Below are 20,756 nucleotides of genomic sequence, written 5' to 3'. Positions count from 1 at the left end.
AGTATTCATGAGATGAAATGATATGAGATATTGGGGCACCTGACTGGCTCAGTCAGTAGAGCATGTGATCCTTAATCTCAGGGTCATGAGTTAAAACCCTACATTGGGCATGGAGCCTACCTATAAAATAAAAAAGAGAGAGAGAGAGACAGAGAGTAAGATATATCATCTGAAGTAAAAAAGGTGGGATAGAGCACTGGGTGTTTTACTACATGTTGGCAAATTGAATTTAAATAAAATGTTAAAATAGAAAAGGCAGGATACATTGTAAATAGGAAATGATGTTACCAAATAATTTTTTAGACACATTCCTATATTTGTCTGTTATGTAGATGTGAGCATGAAAGATCTGAAGATAAGACCCTAGTCTTAGTCTTTGAAAGATGGAGCTGGTATGTTCTCAGAAACACCTGGGCTGCCTGGAACTCGGTGTGTGATCTTGGGGAAATTGCGTAGCCTTTATAAACTCACTGCCTTTTACAGTGGAAGCTGGGAGGACAGCACCCAGACCCAGGATGAGCACAGGATTAAGGGAGTTAAGTAATGCAGTGGGTTTAGCCCAGCCTGGCACACTGAGAGCGAGCAGTAGACTGCTGTGGCTGTTGCTCTTGCTCCTGTGCTGTTGTGCTGCTGCTGGTGCCCCAGCAGCTATGATCTTACTTGGTCATGTGGATTTTCCTTTGAATGGACCAGCTGTTTTTAGCATTGTAAAGCACAAGCGTACTTGTTAAATGACAAGAGCAAATGCAATGCAAAATACAAAATGAAAAAAAAAAAAAAGAATAAGTAAAGCAAGTAAATAGCCAACAGGTTATAGGGAGAAGCCAGTTCTTGGTGAGCTTGATCAAGAAAGGTCCCTTGGGGGTGTGTTGCATGTCACCATTGAAGAAGAGTGAACCGAGAAGAGGTGGATGGGGGTATCAGTGACGTCCTGGAGTGCTCCTTAAGGGGAGATGAAAGGAGGATATTTTCCTCTGGGATGTGAGGCCCCACTGAACTGAACTCTGGGACTGGAGTAAAGAACCAGCATGAGAACAGGGATTCACCTGCTCCTCCCCAGGCTCAGTGTCCAGCTCAGACCCTGCATCTCCCCTTTCTTTTCATTCATGTTTCTTTCCTACACCCTCGCTGTCAGACTAGACTGGCAGCCACCCAGTCTGTCTTAAGTGCCTTGAAAGGTGTTGAATGGATGTGGCATAGTCCTTGGCAGAGTGACACTACTCCACAGGAATTTGTTTATTCCTTGGTGTAGGACATAGCAGGTAATGAGTATGACTGATAATCTAAGATGTTGTTTATTACTGGATAAAGGAATGTTGCTGTTACATTTGCATATACACTCCCAAACCGATTCTTTAAAATAAGGACCAGATCTGGTCCCTCCATATCAGAGATCCTAAAGGGAGAAGACAAGCTGAACTCCAGGAACCAGAACTTGGGGATCCTTGGCTCAGGTAAGTGGTACTGACTCCAGCTTAAGAGGCCAACTGACATGAATGGGGAAGCAGAACGGCATCTGGCCCTGCCTACCTTTTTTCCCTGAAGCATGACCTTCTATGAATTTCCTGAATTTCTAAATATTATCTCTGATACCTGGCCAGAACACCTTGCTCTCAGCCCCAAGAGCAGCCTGATGTCTTCTTGGAGGGCTTCTGCCAATAAGCAGAGCATTGCCGAAGAGCCGGGTAGACACTGGAGAGCTTAGGAAACCTGGAAACCCTGATAATGCTAGCCTTCTCTGATTTCAGATTCTAGGCAAGACTGATTTTAGAATCTAGAAAGTACTGGTCTTCAGAAAAAATATTTTGGAACCCTCTACATTTTGAGTTTTCTTAGGTGAAAAAAGAGCTATCTCAGATGGCTGAGTGTACTGCTTCTCTAGGGAGCTTTGTGGAAGCCACCTGCATTTATTTTTTTATGGCAAATTCCATAGTGGCTCATGGAGATATCCTATGTGCTCCAGCCTGTGGGCATCATTCTGTCCTCACCACTGCCTTCATGTATTTGAGAAGCTATATTTCTGCTAGATATGTCTTTTTCTGATCATGTGGCTGCCAAATTCTCTGCCTTCTAGATTTAGGGGATGCAGCCAAGTAACAACTGAAACTCAAATAGTGGCTGTCCATGCCCTTAAAGATCTATCAGGTGTCTCACCCTCCTTGAACCATTGAGTGATCATCCACCCCTCTCCTTCCCTGCCTTTGATGCCAAGCCCTAGAGCTCTTCCTTGCTATTTTTAATTTTTGCAAAACTAGTTAGTTCCCTTTGTCTCACTCCTGAGTCCTTCTCAAAGGATTGGGTTTCCACATAAACTGTCCATCTCTGCAAACTTAAGAGTTTTGTGACCTCTGAGAATTCACTTACCTTCAGGTCATCTGTAAAATGGAAATACTAATTTTTGCCTCACTTCCCTCACTGTGTTGTCCTGAACTAACATTGGGGAAAGTTCTTCATGAACTGAGGAGTGTTTAGAAATCTCTCTCCTCCAAGCCACACTCATCCCCTCCAGGGAAGAAATCTTGTGTTGTTAGGAGTTGAGCCTCCTACGAACTTGGAGGCTCAGTTTTCCATGAAGAGAGGCTGCAAAGAAACTGCCTTTCTCTGCAAAGAATAGACTACAGCAGAGGGTCAGCAAACTTTTTCTGTGAAGATTGGAATAGTCAGCATTTTAGGCTTTGCTCACCAGAAGATCTCCATTTCAAATACTCATTCTGCTGTTGAAGCTAGAAAGCAGCCACAGACAATATGTAAAAAAGGACATAGCTATGTTCCAATAAAACTTTATTTAAAAAAAAACAGGCAGTGAGACATATTTGGCCTGTGGGCTGTAGTTTGCCAACCCTAGGACTGGCACAATACACTTTGAAATTCCTATTTCATTTTTATAAAGTGTCAAGATTTGTAAAAATGATATTGTGACCTACAGTTTGCAAAACATTGCTTTGGAGGGGCAAAAACCAAAGGAGTGATAGAAGAGGCATGGTCCAGCTCCACAAAACATTTCTAAGCAGAGAGCAAGGCTGATGACCCATTCAGCACTAGGGGAGTCCAGCAAGGCTTCCTGGGGTCAGAGATCAGTAGACTCTTCTCCTTCCTGTCTACTCAGGTCCTGCCCTTCATCCCAGGCTCCTGTTGAGTCATTTCATCACGTTAAAAATGTCATTTTTGGAGGACTCAGGAGTGAAGATGGAATCTGAAGACTGGGAAAGAGATGAGCCCCATGGCTGCTCCGAAGGTAAGATTCTTGCAAATATCCATAAAGAGCCAAAAAATAACTCCTAAAGTAATACCTTGTGAGGTCTGTGCACAGACTTGTTCTTCCCTGTAGACCTTGCATGGTAAGTGACCTTTGAGAATTTCCCTGGTAAATGAATTTGACAAGAGAAATCCTTGAAGGGAAATGAAGCTTTGCCACTGGTGCGCAGGTACATAGGGTGGTTAGATACACAGATCACCTTGATCCAAAGATCTAGAACTTTGAAGTCTTGATTCACCAACTGGATGGCTCTGAATCCTTGAAATGCATCCTTTTTCCTCCCAGCCTGCTCAGGCAGAGGAGAAAGCCAAGTGGTGGGAGGGATTGTCTGAGTCTGGGGTGGGAAATGACCCTGGCTCAGGACTTCTGAGTGCCCCAGGGAGGAAGGCACTTGAGCATTGGCTCAAGGGGGATGAAAAGAGGAGGCTTTTAACCTAAATGACTAATGCATGGAGTGTGAAGGGAGAGGCCTGTAACTTGACAGAGGCCCAGCCCCTGAGCCTTCAACTCACACATGGCAATCAGAGTTCCCAAATTAAAAATAGGACATTTGTGTAACAAATGTGGATCTGCCAACAGAGAGGTTTGGAACCAGCCCTAATCCTGGAATATGGGCCACGTGGTGGCCGTAAAGCACATTCTGTTCCTTAGGCAGCAGAAGTATGCACCAGGAAGGCACAAGCACCAGATACTGTAATTTCCCAACTCTGGAGAACTCCAAATGGTGACATTGAGGCCATGTCCCAATTCTGCCTCTGTTTGTTGGTGACATGTGTGGAAGGGGAAGAACCTTATTCTGGCTCCCAACAGAATCCTGAGGATTTCTGTCTGAAACAGGCCTGGGACAGCTCCACCTTCCCCCATCCTTTCCCACCAATGTGCAGTCCTCCTACTTCCTGGAAGCACATACTGTCAGAGCTGGAGGGACAGACAGGGAAAACAATGCTCAGAGTGGTGAGAAGAAGAGTTGCTTTAGACAGTCAGGTAGTTAGGAAGGCCAAGACTATAGAATCTTTATACTAGAGCACAGGATTTGGGTTTTTTTCTTCCCTTGGTGCTATGTGCTTTTTTTTTTTTTTTTTAAAGATTTTATTTATTTATTCACGAGAGACAGAGAGACAGAGAGAGAGGAGGAGACACAGGCAGAGGAAGAAGCAGGCTTCATGCAGGGAGCCCGATGTGGGACTCCATTGCAAGTCTCCAGGATCATGCCCTGGGCCAAAAGCGGTGCTAAACCACTGAGTCACCCCAGCTGCCCGGTACTATGTGCTCTTAATGTGCAAGGGTTGTTTGGATAATGGCCAGAGATTTCATTCGGGCATTTCTCAAACTTAATGTTTTATCAGGTAGTATCCTCCAGATTATTCTCAGAGTAATGTAGACAATGTATACTAAATCCTCTGAATTATTGCAACACATATAATTTAGGTTTTTTTAAATTTCAAGTTTTTATTTATTTTTAATTTTTATTTTTTAAAATTTTAATTAAAAATTTTTTATTGGAGTTCAATTTGCCAACATATAGCATAATACCCAGTGCTCATCCCATCAAGTGCCCCCTTCAGTGTCCATCACCCAGTCACCAACACCCCCCACCCACCTCCCTTTCCACCTTGTTCGTTTCCCAGAGTTAGGAGTCTCTCATTTTCTGTCTCCCTTTCTGATATTTCCCCCTCATTTTCTCTCCTTTCCCCTTTATTCCCTTTCACTATTTTTATATTCCCCAAATGAATGAGACCATATAATGTTTGTCCTTCTCCGATTGACTTATTTCACTTAGCATAATACCTGCCACTTCTATCCACATCGAAGCAAATGGTGAGTATTTGTCCTTTCTAATGGCTGAGTAATATTCCATTGTATACATAGACCACATCTTCTTTATCCATTCATCTTTCGATGGACACCGAGGCTCCTTCCACAGTTTGGCTATTGCAGACATTGTTGCTACAAACATCGGGGTGCAGGTGTCCCAGCATTTCACCGCATCTGTATCTTTAGGGTAAATCCCCAGCAGTGCAATTGCTGGCTCGCAGGGCAGATCTATTTTTAACTCTTTGAGGAACCTCCACACAGTTTTCCAGAGTGGCTGCACCAGTTCACATTCCCACCAACGGTGCAAGAGGGTTCCCCTTTCTCCACATCCTCTCCAACATTTGTTGTTTCCTGCCTTGTTAATTTTCCCCATTCTCACTGGTGTGAGGTGGTATCTCTTTGTGGTTTTGATTTGTATTTCCCTGAAGGCCAGTGATGTGGAGCATTTTCTCATGTGCTTGTTGGCCATGTGTATGTCTTCTTTGGTGAAATTTCTGTTCATGTCTTTTGCCCATTTCATGATTTGATCATTTGTTTCTTTGCTGTTGAGTTTAATAAGTTCTTTATAAATCTTGGATACTAGGCCTTTATCTGATATGTCATTTGCAAATATCTTCTCCCATTCTGTAGGTTGTCTTTTAGTTTTGTTGACTGTTTCTTTTGCTGTGCAAAAGGTTCTTATCTTGATGAAGTCCCAATAATTCATTTTTGCTTTTGTTTCTCTTGCCTTCTTGTATGTATCTTGCAAGAAGTTGCTGTGGCCAAGTTCAAAAAGGGTGTTGCCTGTGTTCTCCTCTAGGATTTTGATGGAATCTTGTCTCACATTTAGATCTTTCATCCATTTTGAGTTTATCTTTGTGTATGGTGCAAGAGAGTGGTCTAGTTTCATTCTTCTGCATGTGGCTGTCCAATTTTCCCAACACCATTTATTGAAGTTTTTATTTAAATTCTAGTTAACATATATAGTAAAATTGGTTTCAAGTATAGAATTTAGTGATTCATCACTTACATATAACACCCAGTGCTCATCACAGCAAGTGGCCTCCTTAATGCCCATCACCCATCTAGCCCCTCCCCCACTTACCTCCCTTCATCAACCCTCAGTTTCTTTTCTATAGTTCAGAGTCTCCTACAGTTTGTTTCCCTCTCTCTTCCCCCCACCAGCTTCCCTCCCCTATGTTCATCTGTTTTGTTTCTTAAATTCCACATATGAGTGAAATCATATGGTATTCTCCTTTCTCTGAATGACTTATTTCACTTAGCATAATACACTCTAGTTTTATCCATATCATTGCAAATGACAAGATTTCATTCTTTTTGATGGCTGAGTAATATTTCATTGTGTATGTATACCACATCTTCTTTATCCATTCATTAGTTGATGGACATTTGGGCTCTTTCCAAAATTTGGCTATTGTTGGTAATGCTGGTATAGACATCAGGGTGCATGTGCCCATTTGAACCAGTATTTTTGTATCCTTTGGATAAATACTTAGTAATGCAATTGCTGGATCATAGGGTAGTTCTATTTTTAGCTTTTTGAGGAAACTCTATACTGTTTTCCAGAGTGGCTGTACCAGTTTGCATTACTTACGAACAGTGCAAAAGGGTTCCCCTTTCTCTACCTCCTTGCCAGCATCTGTTGTTTCTTGTGTTGTTTATTTTAGTCATTCTGACAGGCATGAGGTAGTATTTCATCGTGGTTTTAATTTGTATTACCCTTGTGGTGAGTGATGTTGAGCATATTTTCATGTTTCTGTTAGCCATCTATTCATGTCTTCTGCCCACTTTTTAGCTGGATTATTTATTTTTTGGGTGTTGAGTTTGGTAAGTTCTTTGTAGATTTTGGATACTAACCCTTTATCTGATATTTTGTTTGCAGATATCTTCTCCCATTCTATAGGCTGCCTTTTAGTTTTGTTGATGGCTTCCTTTGCTGTGCAGAAGCTTTTTGTCTTGATAAAGTGCTAATGGTTCATTTTTGCTTTTGTTTCCCTTGCCTCTGGTGACATGTTAGTAAGAAGTTGCTATGGCTGAGGTCAAAGAGGTTGCTGCCTATATTCTCCTCTAGGATTTTGATGGTTTCCTCTCTCACATTTAAGTCTTTCATCCATTTTGAATCTATTTTTGTGTATAGTATAAGAAAGTGGTCCAGTTTCATTCTTCTGCCTGTTGCTGTCCAGTTTTCCCACCTCCATTTGTTGAAGAGATTGTCTTTTCCATTGGATATTTTTTCCTGCTTTGTCAAAGATTAGTTGATCATATACCCATGCAGCCATTTCTTGGTTTTCTATTCTGTCCCATTGATCTATGTGTTTGTTTTTGTGAATACATAGATTTTTAATAAGTCAGGACTCTAGCAATTTCCACATTCAGAAACTGAGTTAGTTCTATTTCATCTCCATTTCCACCATTTTTGGCCATGGAAATTTTTTTTTTTTTTTTTTTGAAATTTTTTTTTCTTGAGAGAGAGAGAGAGAGAGAGAGAGCAAGAGAGAGCAAGAGAGAGCACATGGGCACAAACACAAGCAGGGGAACAGAAGGGGTGGGGCAGAAGGAGATGGAGAGAACCTTAAGCAGACTCCATGCTAAGCACAGGGCCTAGCGCAGGGCTTGATCTCATGATCCTGAGATCGCCAAAACCAAGAGTAGGACACTCAACCAAATAAGCCATCCAGATGCCCCAACCATGATAACTATTTTTAATATTATTATTGTCTCTCTGCTTTAGTGTTCACAAAACACACACAAAAAGAAGTAAAGGGGATCCCTGGGTGGCTCAGCGGTTTAGCGCCTGCCTTTGGCCCGGGGCGCGATCCTGGAGACCTGGGGTCGAGTCCCATGTTGGGCTCCCTGCATGGAGCCTGCTTCTCCCTCTGCCTGTGTCTCTGCCTCTCTCTCTCTCTCTCTCTCTCTCTCTCTCTGTCTATCATGAATAAATAAATAAAATCTTAAAAAAAAGTAAAGCATTCAATGACCTCTAATGTTAAATCCTTAGAACATCCCAACTGCATGTGCTAACCTCATTGTCTCTGATTCCAGACTTGGCCAGAAGTCCCCTGGAGCCAGGCCCAAGCCTCACTTCCATAAGCTCTGCCCACTCATGTAAGGCCCCTGGGTGAACAGATGAGGGTGGCAAGGGATGAGGAAGGGAGTGGGGTTGGGGGTGGGGTTTGCTTAGGGGAGGAGGAGGATCAGAGACTGGGGACACCTAAGGGTGCTGGGATGAGGCTGAGGCTTTTCCTTTACAGAAGTGAATCTCAGGAGGGTCAATAAGAAAGAAGAGCCCTGGGTGGATCTCTGTCTTTACAGAGAGGTGCAGGTAACACATATTTGCTGAGTGGCACAGGAGAAGAAAAGGAACCTTCAAGATCTTTCTGACTATTGCCATGGAGTGGGCAACGCTGACCTCAGAGAACTTATGAAAAACAGAAACTTGGCCAGCAGGGGGCGACCATGAAACCGATGTCACTTACTGCCATTGCCACTGGGCTCTGGGCTAGACCCTTCTCACAGGCTATAGTATGAACCTCTAGTGTAACCTCACAGTAACCACAGATGAAATTGTTAACATTACCACTTTTCAGGTACAAAAACTGAGGAAGCGAGGGAGGGTACCTGCCCCAGGTGACACAGGTAGTAAGTGACAGATGCTGGAATTTAAAAGTATTGTAACATCTGTCTGCCCAAGTTTAAGGCTCCCCGCCACCACCCTCTGCACAGGCAGAGTCAGGAGACCTCAGCCTGAGTCCCAGGTTCCCCGCAGGTGAGCTTCCTCCCTGGTAAACTGGCAGTGAGTGCACACAGGTACACGGCAAGCTCCCATGACTCTGTGAGGGAGGTTGCATCAAGCACTATTGCTGCTACCATTGCTGCTGTCGCTCCTGCTGTTGTTTGAGAATGGACTCCCTAGAGAAAAATATGTTAAAACCACTTATATCTCTTCTGTGCCTTGAGAAGGAACTCTGAAGAAAGCATATGGCGTCAGGAATGATGTGAGAGAACACCAACTAAGAGGATACTGTGCAAACCTCAGTTCGTGATGATGGGAGGCTCAAGTCAGTGTGTGATAGGAGGGAAACAGAAGTAACAGAATGACAGGTTTTGGAAATATTTAAGAGGCAAACAGCCCAATGCTAGTGCTGGAAATGCAACTTACAGAGCATGTCTCGGTGTCTCCCTAAACAATCAGCATCTTAAAGCTGTGGGGTACAGGCATCCATGGCCATAAAATGTCACCCTTCAGATGGCTTTCAGTGTATGGTTCTTAGCTCCTAAGGTACTTTCTGTCTAATTTCTCACCCCCCACTCTTCCACCTGGCCCTCCAGTGCAAGGATTTGTTCCATCTCAGGCATTGCTGATGATGCCCCTAGTGAGAGGCTGAAAAAAGTAGGGTTGGGAAGAATAAAGATTAACATGTACTGAGACCTTTATATGGTTCAGACACCTGGCTAAGTATTACTTATTTGAGTAAGCATGTTAATCTTCCCAACACCCATACCAGGTAGGTGCTATTGCTACACCTGTTTCACGGGTGAAGACATTGGGGTTTGGAGAGATTTAGTAACTTTTCCTAGGTCCCAAGGCAGTAAGTGACAGAGATTGGATAGGATCCATCTGTGAAAATGGATAACCCATGTGTTTGCATGCATGCTGAATTGCTTGTCCAGAGCGAGGTAGAAAGCCTGGGGGCAGGGGAAATCTTCAGTGGGCTGTGATGTTTGAGGCCACAGGCAGGTGGAGAGTTGAGGCTGGGACACTTGCATGTGAACTAGAAAGGACTGAGTTTTCTATTCTCAGTATGAATTGTTGATATCTGATTATATTGATCTAGGTCCAAAAGTGAAAGCCTTATACCCAGAGAAATTCAGCATTCATGACCAAGATCACAAAGTATTGGTCCTGGACTCCGACACCCTCAGAGCAGTTCCATTTAAAACCTACATACGCCCAGGTGACTGTCTGTCTTGGTTGTGTTTTCTGTCCTAACAGCCAGGTTAAGACCTTCCTGTAAGGGGCTCACCTCAGCCTGTGGGACACCTCCAGCTCCTGCAGGTGGTAGATAAGTGGGCAGCACAGCAGAGGAACCCCAGGGACCATTAGGATTTGGATGGAGAGTTTGTAACAATGAACAAATCTGAGGGAAGCCTTTATGGAAGGGATGAAAGAAGGAAGGAGCCAGACAATGGAAGAAGAGGAGGCTTGGACTAGTGGAGGGGGACTTTCACCATAGAGTCATGGGAGAGGGATTACACATCATGCCTGAAACTCCAGAAGATAGAAGGGTCTCTTCCCTGCTCTGGGGACCGACAGGGAAGAGACATCAATCATGTTTCTGATTGTCTTTTTCCAGAGATGTTCTTTGTATTAGCCTCCTCCCTGAGCTCAGCCTCTAAGGAGAAAGGAAGTCCAATTCTTTTGGCAGTCTGTAAAGGAGAGCTTTGTCTCTGCTGTGAGAAGGACAAAAGACAAAGCCAACCATCTCTTCAGCTGAAGGTGAGCATTCTAGCCCAATTTCATTTACCCTCAGCCACCCCAAAGTGAAGGGCCAAGATCCTAATGCCTCTCACTTTCTACAAATTCTTATCTTGGTCAATATAACAGGGACATTCACTTTTCTGGAAGCATTGGGTAGGAGTTTCCTGCCCTACTATTTGATTCTGTGCTCCAAGAGCACACATGCTTGGTTTTCTCCCTCTCAGAGATTGTACTGTCTAATCTTTTACCTTGTAGAAGAAGAAACTTACCAACCTGGCTGCCCAGAAGGAATCAGCACGTCAGCCCTTCATCTTTTATAGGACTAAGGTGGGCTCCCAGAACAGATTGGAGTCAGCTGCCCATCCTGGATGGTTTATTTGTACCTCCTGCAATTCTGGTGAACCTGTTGGAGTGACAAATGTTCTTGGAAAAAGGAAACACACTGAGTTTTCATTTCACAGAGCTGAAACAAGTCCCAGTGAAGTTAGCGGGTAGGAAATTGCCCCATCAAATGCCTTCTTGTGCTTTCCTTTCTAACTCAGACCAATTATAAAAGGATACAGAATATACTTGCTAACCTCTTTCATCTCTCATCAGTACTTTGAGAATTTGTGTCTTTAGGTCATAGAAAGAAGGATTAATTAAAGAGTTTTAGATGAAATAAAATTCTGGTTGGAATGATCCCAGCCTCTGCCTATTTATGGCTTACCCTGAAAAATCAGTCACTTAGAGCCTGTGTTATATTGCATGATTTGCCCAGACAGAGTCTGAACTTGCTGCAGAAAGTAGCAGTTAGCTGATGCTATGCTCTAGAATTAGCCATTCCTACTGGGGTTTAACAGGCACTGGAGGAAGTTCACAGAAGTAGTTGTCTGTGTCTAGAACCCAGTATGACAAGAAGAAAAACACTAGCGAGTCACCATCTAGCAAAGTGGTAAGTGGAAAAGGTTGAGGTGGGTCCCAGACAAGGAGCAGGGTGACTTAAAACGTGGGAGAAGCACAGAGATAAGGAATCTGGGTCAAGGGACAGTGAGGAGACCAGATGAGCAGCCAGTTGGCATGTGGGAAATCTATCAACAAGGGCAAATTCCCATTGCTAAATTGGGCTCAGATTCTAGCAAAGAGTGATCAGCAGGTTGACTGAGCAAATAGAAATCTGGGGTGTGGAAGCAGGATATGGGATTGAGAGAGAAAGGTGGAGGCTTGGGACTTACTTGTCTACTGGTAACAAGCAACAATAATTGATTTAGGCATACTTAAGCAAAAAGTATACTAAAACAACAAGGAGGGCAGCCCAGGTGGCTCAGCGGTTTAGTGCCGCCTTCAGCCCAGGGCCTGATCCTGGAGACCTGGGATTGAGTCCCACGTCAGGCTCCCTGCATGGAGCCTGCTTGTGTCTCTGCCTCTCTCTGTGCAATATAACACAGGCTCTCTCTCTCTCTCTCTCTCTCTCTCTCTCTCTCTCTCTCTCTCTCTCTCTCTCTCTCTCATCAATCAATAAATAAAATCTTTAAAAAAATAAAACAACAAGGAGCTTACTAGAAGGATATTGAGCATTTTAGTTTCTTATTGCTACCATAACAAATTACCATAAACTCAGTGGTTTAAAACAATGCAATTTATTATCTTATCTTTTAGAAGATCAGTCTGAAGTGGGTCTCATTGGACTAAAATCAAGATGTAGGCAGGGCTGCATTTCTTCTAGAGGCTCCAGGGGATAATTAATTTCCTGCTTTTTCCAGCTCCTGGGGGCTATCTACATTCCCTGGCTTGTTGCCTTTTTCTCATATTCAGAGCCAACAATGGCTGGTTAGGTCTTTCTCATGCTGCATCTCTTTGACCATTCTGCCTTCCTCTCACTCATAAGGACCCCTGTGATTACACTGGGCTCATCTGGATAATCCCCATCTCAAGATACTTAATTTAATCACACCTGCTGAGTCCCTTCTGACATGCAAGGTATCACATTTACAGGTTCTGGGGATTAGGATGTGGACGTCTTTGGGGTCTATTATCCTGCCAAGCCCACGAAGGACATGCTGAAGAGCCAGAAATTTCTAATAGGTCAGAAATGACAGGAGCCTGGGAGGCTTTGGCCCCACCACTGATGAATGAGGACCAATCATGTTTTTCATCACTTAGCAAAAGATTCAGATTCCAAGTAGAGCACATGACTGCCTTATTTTTGGTTATGTGTCTGTTCCCTATTTTGGATTATGTGTCTGTTCCTTGGTCAGTTAAAGGCAGTGCACCTTGATCAACACTCTCTCTGAGATATGTTTCCAGGGAGGCCAGTGACAGTTCTCAAATTCAAATTGGAGAGCTCATCTCAAGAGAAAGGTGTGTAGGTTCCAGGCAGGAAGATAAACCTGAGTCTCCTGAGTCTCCTTATTTGTACCTAGAAATATGACACAAGCCCAGTCTCTGAGGGTTAAGGGAGACAAGGGCCAAGGGAAGACCTCTGACAAGGTCAGTTGCTTCTGTTTCTGATTTGATGATGATGTTGACCAATACCAGGCCAATAATAAAAAAAACATTTAGTACTTTCAGTGTTTGAAAATTTGTCCAGGTAGTACTGATGCTTGGGTGGGGGTGAGGGGGCATGTCTTCCTCATAATATCACAGAATCTGTTTCATAATCAACACAAAACTATTCATATTAGTCTCTGAGCCAGGGCTGTCCCATAGCAGTGCTCTGCTTCCCTATGGACCAGCTGAAAAGAGGTGAGGCTCACCGACCATGGCATTGAGGATGCCACTCATGTGGCCCAAATAGAGACAGCCATAGCATGGGCTCTGTCCTGCTTCAACCTGGTGATATATAGCAAGTCACTGTGACACTGGCCACCTGGGCTTCTGTGAGGCTCCCCCGAGATCACAAATATATCTGCACCTTGCAGAAGCACAGGCCCTGTGTGCTGTTGCTTTTATTGGTGGAAAGCTCAGGTGAAATGGTAATCACATAGGTGTGGCACCTCATTTAATGCTGTGAGCTTCTTCCTACTGTCAGCACTACCAGCCCCCCTTTATGTGTCCCTATTTTTTGTTTTTTATAGTATGCTATATAATTTGCTTATTTATTATGTTTCATGTTTATGTCATCCACTAGAATTTAAGTTCCATGAGTGTTTTGCTCTCTGATGTATTCCAAGAACCTAAAAAAGCACCTGGCACTTAGAGGCACTCAGTAAGGTTTTAAATGAGTGAATGAAGGAAGAAAGACAGGAGGGAGGGAGAAACAAAGATGAAAGAAAGAAAGGCAGGGAGAGAGGAAAGGAAGTTGCTATTTACACGATGGTTTCTTCCTTATTACTATAGCTAATATGACTTTCCCCTGCAAAGCACATACATTTTGGAAACCTTATAGAAAGCAAACTCAAGCATTTTGAAGTTAATTTTCCTAGCTGTCATTATAATTATGGGTCTGGGTGTTAGGTGAAAAAGTTTTAACCCCTCTGTGTTACACCTGAGAATCCCAATGCATTCATTTCCTAGAGCTGCTGTAACAGAGTGACATAAACTGGGTAGCCTAAAACACCAGAAACTTATTCTCTCACAGTTGTGGAGCCTGGAAGTCAGAAATCAAGATGTTGGCAGGGTCCTATTCCTTTTGAGGGCTGTAAGGGAGAAACTGTTCCATGCCGCTTCTAGCTTCTGGGTTTTGTCAGCAGTTTTTGGCCTTCCTTGGCTTATAGATGCATCACTTCAATCTATTCCTATTTTGTCATATGACCTCCTTTTCCCTGTGTCTCTTTGCCTTCATATGGCACTCTGTGTGTGTGTGTGTGTGTGTGTGTGTCATTGTCCAAATTTCCCTTTTCTTATAAGTATACCTGTTGTATCGGATTAGGACCCTAATTACTTCATCTTAGCTTGATTATCTCTATAAAGACCATGTTTCCAAATAAGGTCACCTTTACAGGTACCAGGGATTAAGATTTCAACATGTCTTTTTGAGGGGGGCATAATTCAACCATACCACCCAACATTCCAACTGTTAACCTCAAGGAATTCTCTGTGCCTGTAAAAGGGCAATCTCAGGGTATTTGCTGTGCAGCGGGAGCTCCAGCAGGAGCACCCTAACCAGAAGTGCCCTTCACAGCTGGCCAGTTTTCCTGCTCCCATCCAAGATCCTGGGGCAGGGTAAGGCAGGTGAGGACAAGAGGAAGGCTCTTCTGGGAATAGAAGAAGAAGATGCTTATCTATCCTGTAGTCTGCTCTGCAATGAGTTACCTGCACACAGATGACAGCCTTAGAAGTGGTGTGCTCCAAGCATTTTGGATCTCAGTGACCCCAATCAATTAAACAAAACTGAGGACACATGTACAAAATGTGGGCATTAGTACACTATGAGACTTACATAAAATTAGAAAATTCACAAGGACTAAATAAAATAAGAACTGACATTTAGTGGTTTCTTCCCACATTCCAAAGCACTGTCTGGCTCACCCAGCAGCATTCTACCTGCATCCCAGTAGACACACACCTAGCAATGTGCTGGCAAATGTTTGACAACCAGTTCTCTGGGGATGGGTGGAAGTGGGAGGGAGCTCTGATATATGGCTTGTGCCAGTTTGCATGGTGTAATGACTCGCAACATGGCTGACTTCAGACTGCCAACATGAAGTCACTGAACATGGATTTGGGAAGAGATACCAACAATTCGCTCTTGCAAGCTGATGTAAGCTGATTCCAGCCACCACAGCAGCCAAATTTAAGATCTTCACGTTAGAGCAAGGGCTGGTTGGAAAACTATATAGCCTGCAGGCAAAATCTGGCTCACTGCCTGTTGTGTATAGTTTACCAACACAGTCTGTGGTTGCCTTCAAGCTACAATAGATCATGTGGTCTCTCAGCCTGCAAAGCCTAGAATATCTGCTATATATCCCTTAACAGAAAGTTTGCTGACTCCTGCTATAGAGGACAAGAGACCAGAGACTGTCTGCAGCCTCTGGTTATTCATGCCTGAGTCAGTCTTGTGCTTGAGGCACAGTTTTTATCAGAGAGCTGCAATGCATGATAGTTGAGTTCTCCCTCTCACTCACAGAAGCCTATACTGTTTTTCACTACAAAAGTAATATTAGGTTTTTTAAAAAACTTAATTAGCTAACATATAGTACATCATTAGTTTCAAATATAGAGTTCGGGAATTCATCAGTTGCATGTAACACCCAGTACTCATCACATCACCTGCCCTCCTTAATGCTCGTCACCCAGTTACCCCATCCCCTCCCCACCTCTCCTCTAGCAACCCTCAGTTTCTTTCCCATAGTTAGGAGTCTCTCATTGTTTGTCTCCTGTGTTTTATTTTTATTTTTGTTTAGCTCAGTATGTCTTAGCAATTTTCAGTAGGAAAATGCTTTCTAAATTCCACATAATCAAGAGATCCAGAGCAATTGACAACTACCTGTTACTTCCCCACAGCCCTCTTACAGAAGGTTCTTGTTAGAGCACCTCCATGCAGGAGCTCAAGGCAGGATCAGAGGTCATTTGGCCTAAGGTGGCAGGGATAGGTTCTCTGTGCAGAGTGTGTGGAGGGAACTGTTTGGCAGACTTTCATGGTGATTTCTGGTCTCTAAGGTAATTTTCACAGTGCACTGGGTGATTGTCAATATCAATAATCAATATAATGCTGTGAGGAGGGCAGAGTGGGAATTATTATGCCCATTTCATAGATAAGGATAAATAGACTCCGAGACAAGGAACTTGACCAGTCACCCAGACTGTAAATGGCAGACTTCCAGGTATTCTGACTCCTAGTACAGAGCAATTTGTCCCAGAGGTGCTAAAAAATGACTGCCTAAGAATCAACTGAGAGGCTTCTGAGGAACCTTGAGAAAAGGTTTCACATGCTATGTGAAAAAAGTCAAAGTCAGACAGAGAAAAAGAATAGTGTATAATATCACTTTTATGTTGAATCTAAAAAAGTTGAGCTCAGAGAAATGGAATATGGAGTAGCTGGGGTCAGGGGAAATGGGGAGATATATCTCAAAGGATATAAACCCCCAGTTACAATATTAACAAGTTCTGGAGATCTAATGTACAGCATGGTGATTATACCTAATAATAGAGTATTATATACTTGAAAGTTACTAAAAGAATAGATCTTAAATGTCCTCACCCCATACACACACACAAAATGATTATGGGATAGGATGGAGGTGTTAGTTAATGTTATGGTGATAATCATATTGCAATACATAAATGTATCAGATCAATAGGTTGTACAGTTTAAACTTATATAATGTTATATGTCAATCATATCTCAATAAAACTGGAAAAAAACAAATTTTCAGAGTTGCACCCCCTGAGATTCTGAGTTAGGCATTCTGAGATGAAAGTCATGGATGTAGATGACTTGTTAAAAAGCCCCAAGTAATTCTGGTTCAAATAGTTCTTTCTGGTCCATACTTTCAGAAATGCTACCTCCTCCCTGTATATTTCATTAGAAAATGATAATGTGCCTTTGTGATTGAGAGCCATTTCTTTTTATTTGTTTTTTGTTTTGTTTTGTTTTGTTTTGTTTTGAGAGCCATTTCTGAGTGATTGGGTACCATTAGCCAACTGTATTAGCGTTCAGTCTATTTAGTCTGGGCTGAAACATGTGCCATGAAGGAGGTCTTACTTCAGGTGACATGAACCTGAACCATGAAGAAATCCCCTTGCATGGCACATCTGATGACTGTGAACTATTCCCAGCAGCAAGATGCCCAGCAGAAGACCACTAAGAAAGGCTTACTCACACAGAGTTTGCACAGTGTGTGTTGGCCTGGTAAATCTACTGCCAGTTGTCTCATTCATTACAGAAGTGCTTGTGCCAGGCTCTGGGTTAGGTGACAAGGATGAAAGGCTGAGCAGACTCAGATGCAGACCCTGACCTTATGGAGCTTATGGTCTGGTAGGGAGACAGACATTAATCAGGCTAACCACAAGTAAAGAAGCAGTGCCCAGTGTATGATGGGGGTGTGTGTGTAACCCAATCAGGAAATCAGAAGAGCTTCCTTGGAGAAGAGACACTTGAGCAAGATCACAAGAAAGAGTGGGTGTTAGCTAGGCTCAAGGTGGGAAAGCTTTTGGCTAGACAGACATCTTTGAGTGGTCCTGATGAATTTCCTTTATTGATATAGAAAAAAAGCAAAGATGGAAAAAGGAAGATATGTGAAAGCATGGAGCCATCTGAATCTCCTTACCTGGCAGGAATGGTTTGCCACATCCCAAGCTGTGGTACCCTGATATTACATTGATATACCTTTGGGCACCTCCTTTCTAAATGGGGATGCAAAGACAAGGGACAGTGCTCTGAAGGCACAGGGAGGTCCTACCACCCATCCCTCTTCTACCCTATCTTCTGACATACACAAAACCCATTTCCTGACCTGATAAGTGAAACAAGTGTTGCTGGAAAGGCAATGAGTAAGAATGGGCCTTGAGCACATCCACAGCATGAGACAGACTGTACCTTTTCCTTGGAAAATTGGGAAGACAAACTGCTTTATTCTTTACACAACCCTAAAGAAGATCCTGGCCCCTGATCCATTTTCTGAAACTGTGGCCATAGTCCACATATTACCAAAGGCTGCAGAAGAGAGGAAAGGAAAGGCAAATTTCATAATGTTTTTGGGTACTAATTACATCCTGGCTCAGTCATCAAAATCCTTCAAGAAATGGGTGGACTCAGACCAGCACTCCCCAAGCAGCAAATTAAAATGGAGGGAAACACTGTTTTGCTAAGGAAGAGGGCTGGCCTGCAGTCTGTAATCTAAGTTCACTGCAAATCCCCCCCACACACACACTTTTTTTGGACCTCTGTAGGACTAGGAAAGTCACCTGCTTATGTATGGGCCATAAGAGCTGCAAAGTAGCCGCTTTCATTGTAGATAATATTGGAGCTCCACATTTTTATCAAGCATGGTCTTTCAAGAAATATACAAGTATATTTATTCCAGTGCATCAGGCATGGTCCTTTAAGAGTCAAGTCTAGTCAATCTGCCAGCCAGTATCAGACTAAGGATATTTATGATCTCATCTGAGCCCATTCTGAATTATCTCAAGGCAGCAAAATGAAGTTGAGGAACCTCTTACAATACACATCAGTGGCTAAATGCCACTGCCAAATGAGAACTGTCAGTTGTTAGAGCTCCCAAAATGAAAATAAATGCCAACAAAACACATTATTAGTTGAGTACTAACATAATCATATAAAATGGAGAATTCTTGAAAACACTGCAACCACAAAATAATTTTGATTATGTATTCTCTTTGGGTTGTTTATAGTCAAAGAAAAAAGGAAACTGTTAAATCTTGCTATTATTCATCAAGTCACTTTAATTTTAGATATTAGTCATGTTGTTTTGGACTCTGTATCAGCAATTGACTCGAGCGAGTAAGCTAATTTTGTAAGTATCAAGATTTTCAGTTAGAAAGTAATTGTGTAGCTCACTGAATTATAAAAGAAAGGCATAGTGTTTCAGTAAACAGTTGGCTTTAGTTTAAGATGACACAAACCCGATACAAGGGGAAAGACCAACAACAGAACAAAAGGAGGCATCAACCTCCAGACCCCACATTTTTACTAGGCTTTCCTAGGGCAGATGACAATTTCTGAGTGGATGAGGATCACCTAGGCTTTAAGCATTAGATCTATTATATGCAACCTAGAAACCAAACTGATAACTAGCCTCCAACATCCCCTCCAACATCCCCCAAATTTGTACCTGACTCCTGAGTACCTATTAGGATTGCGTGCCTGGCCACCATCCCCAACAGGCTTTAGCATCTGGACCTTGCTTTGCTTTGGACCTAAACACAGATGAGTCCAGAGGGTCCTGCTGCCTGCCTTCAGGCCTCCCAGAAGCAGCTTCTCCCAATTCTTTGTTACTGGTTCCTCCCACCTGTTCACAGCCGCTGCCCGTCCTCCTCCACTGAGGACTCACAGACAGTGTCTTGCCATACTCCTTGGACCCTGGATCCCACTGAATCTCTCTCAATGTATCTATAGCTGGATCAGCTTCCCTAGAATTTGTCATCCATATGCATCACTTATTATAGAGCTTGCATTGTCCAGGCTGGCCTCCTGGAGGAGATAACCGGTAGAGCCTGACTATAACTTGAGAAACAAAAGCACCCGGGTGAGATTGGGCCTGTTTAGGAAAGCAGCACACCCACAGGCACTGAGATCATCACTTCCCAGAAATTTATTTCACCTAGAACTTTGTAATTAACCACACTGTACTTTTTAAAAAATTATTTATTTATTTATTTATTTATTTATTTATTTATTTATTTATGAAAGAGAGTATGTGCAAGAGTACCAGCAGGGGGAGGGGCAGAGGCAGAGGGAGAAGCAGACTCCTTACTGAGCAGGGAGCCTGACTTAGGGCTGAAACCCAGGACCCTGGGATCATGACTTGAGCCAAAGGCAGATGCTTAACCAACTGAGCCACCCAGGCGCCCCTACGCTCTACTTTCTATAGCCGAAACAACATACACTTTAAAGAGACAAATGACACTACAGGCAAAGCCCATATGCTTGCAGGGTGAAGACAATATGGTATAGGGAGAAGATATGTTCTTATTTGCTATCCTCTATAGAAATACACAATTGTTAAAAAAAAAAAAAGAAAGAAATACACAATTGTTAACGCAAAATGAACAAACCTTTAAGAATCTCTAAAAGAAAGAGAGAGAATTTTATTTGAGCCCAAGATAGCTGTCTGGCAAATATGCTCTTCACAGGGAAGAAAGTGCTCCAGGGAATGCTCAGTTTTTATGGTTACACAACTTGTAAAAAGCTCAAAAGATAATAGATTAACATATAAGCAGGAATCACAAAATTTAATGTCAAGGAATGTAGGGAGGCGCATCGATTTGTATCTTAAGGACAAGATGATTTCCTTTAGGCTACTCATTTACAAAGCAGGTGTATAATCTGCTTGGTGGGCCATAAATCGGGCTTTTGGTTTAAACAAAATTTGTGTATAGTCACCCTGACTTGGAAAGAAATCTCAAATGGTTTTCCTTATATATCAGGCCTTTAGAGAAGGCCCTTCATGAAGACCACTCAAATTTAAGAACAAATAGGAACTATGTATTCAGAGTTTGCTCTAGCAAAGGAGTCAGCCACCATCACTTGCGTTTGGCAGTGATTCAAAGGCAGGCAGAGGAGCAGGTTAGCTATATGGTGAAAAAGGGGGAGGGCTTCAGGTG

At 42.9% G+C, this 20,756-nt stretch overlaps 1 protein-coding gene across 1 annotated transcript; it reads left to right on the top strand.

The window, feature by feature from the left end:
- Positions 1–1,409: 1,409 nt before the first annotated feature.
- IL37 (interleukin 37) lies at positions 1,410–11,850 on the top strand. The gene is made up of 6 exons (XM_041756768.1): positions 1,410–1,454; positions 3,107–3,235; positions 8,114–8,176; positions 9,907–10,026; positions 10,426–10,568; positions 10,806–11,850. Exons 2-6 carry the CDS (start codon positions 3,157–3,159, stop codon positions 11,043–11,045), a joined length of 645 nt encoding a protein of 214 aa, XP_041612702.1. The 5' UTR covers positions 1,410–1,454; positions 3,107–3,156; the 3' UTR covers positions 11,046–11,850.
- The last annotated feature ends 8,906 nt before the right edge of the window (positions 11,851–20,756 follow it).

Source organism: Vulpes lagopus, chromosome 5 (assembly GCF_018345385.1).
Source record: "Vulpes lagopus strain Blue_001 chromosome 5, ASM1834538v1, whole genome shotgun sequence".
Taxonomy (NCBI): Eukaryota; Metazoa; Chordata; class Mammalia; order Carnivora; family Canidae; genus Vulpes; species Vulpes lagopus.
The sequence above is the reverse complement of the archived record's forward strand: the minus strand, read 5'-3'. Positions and strand labels throughout refer to the sequence as shown.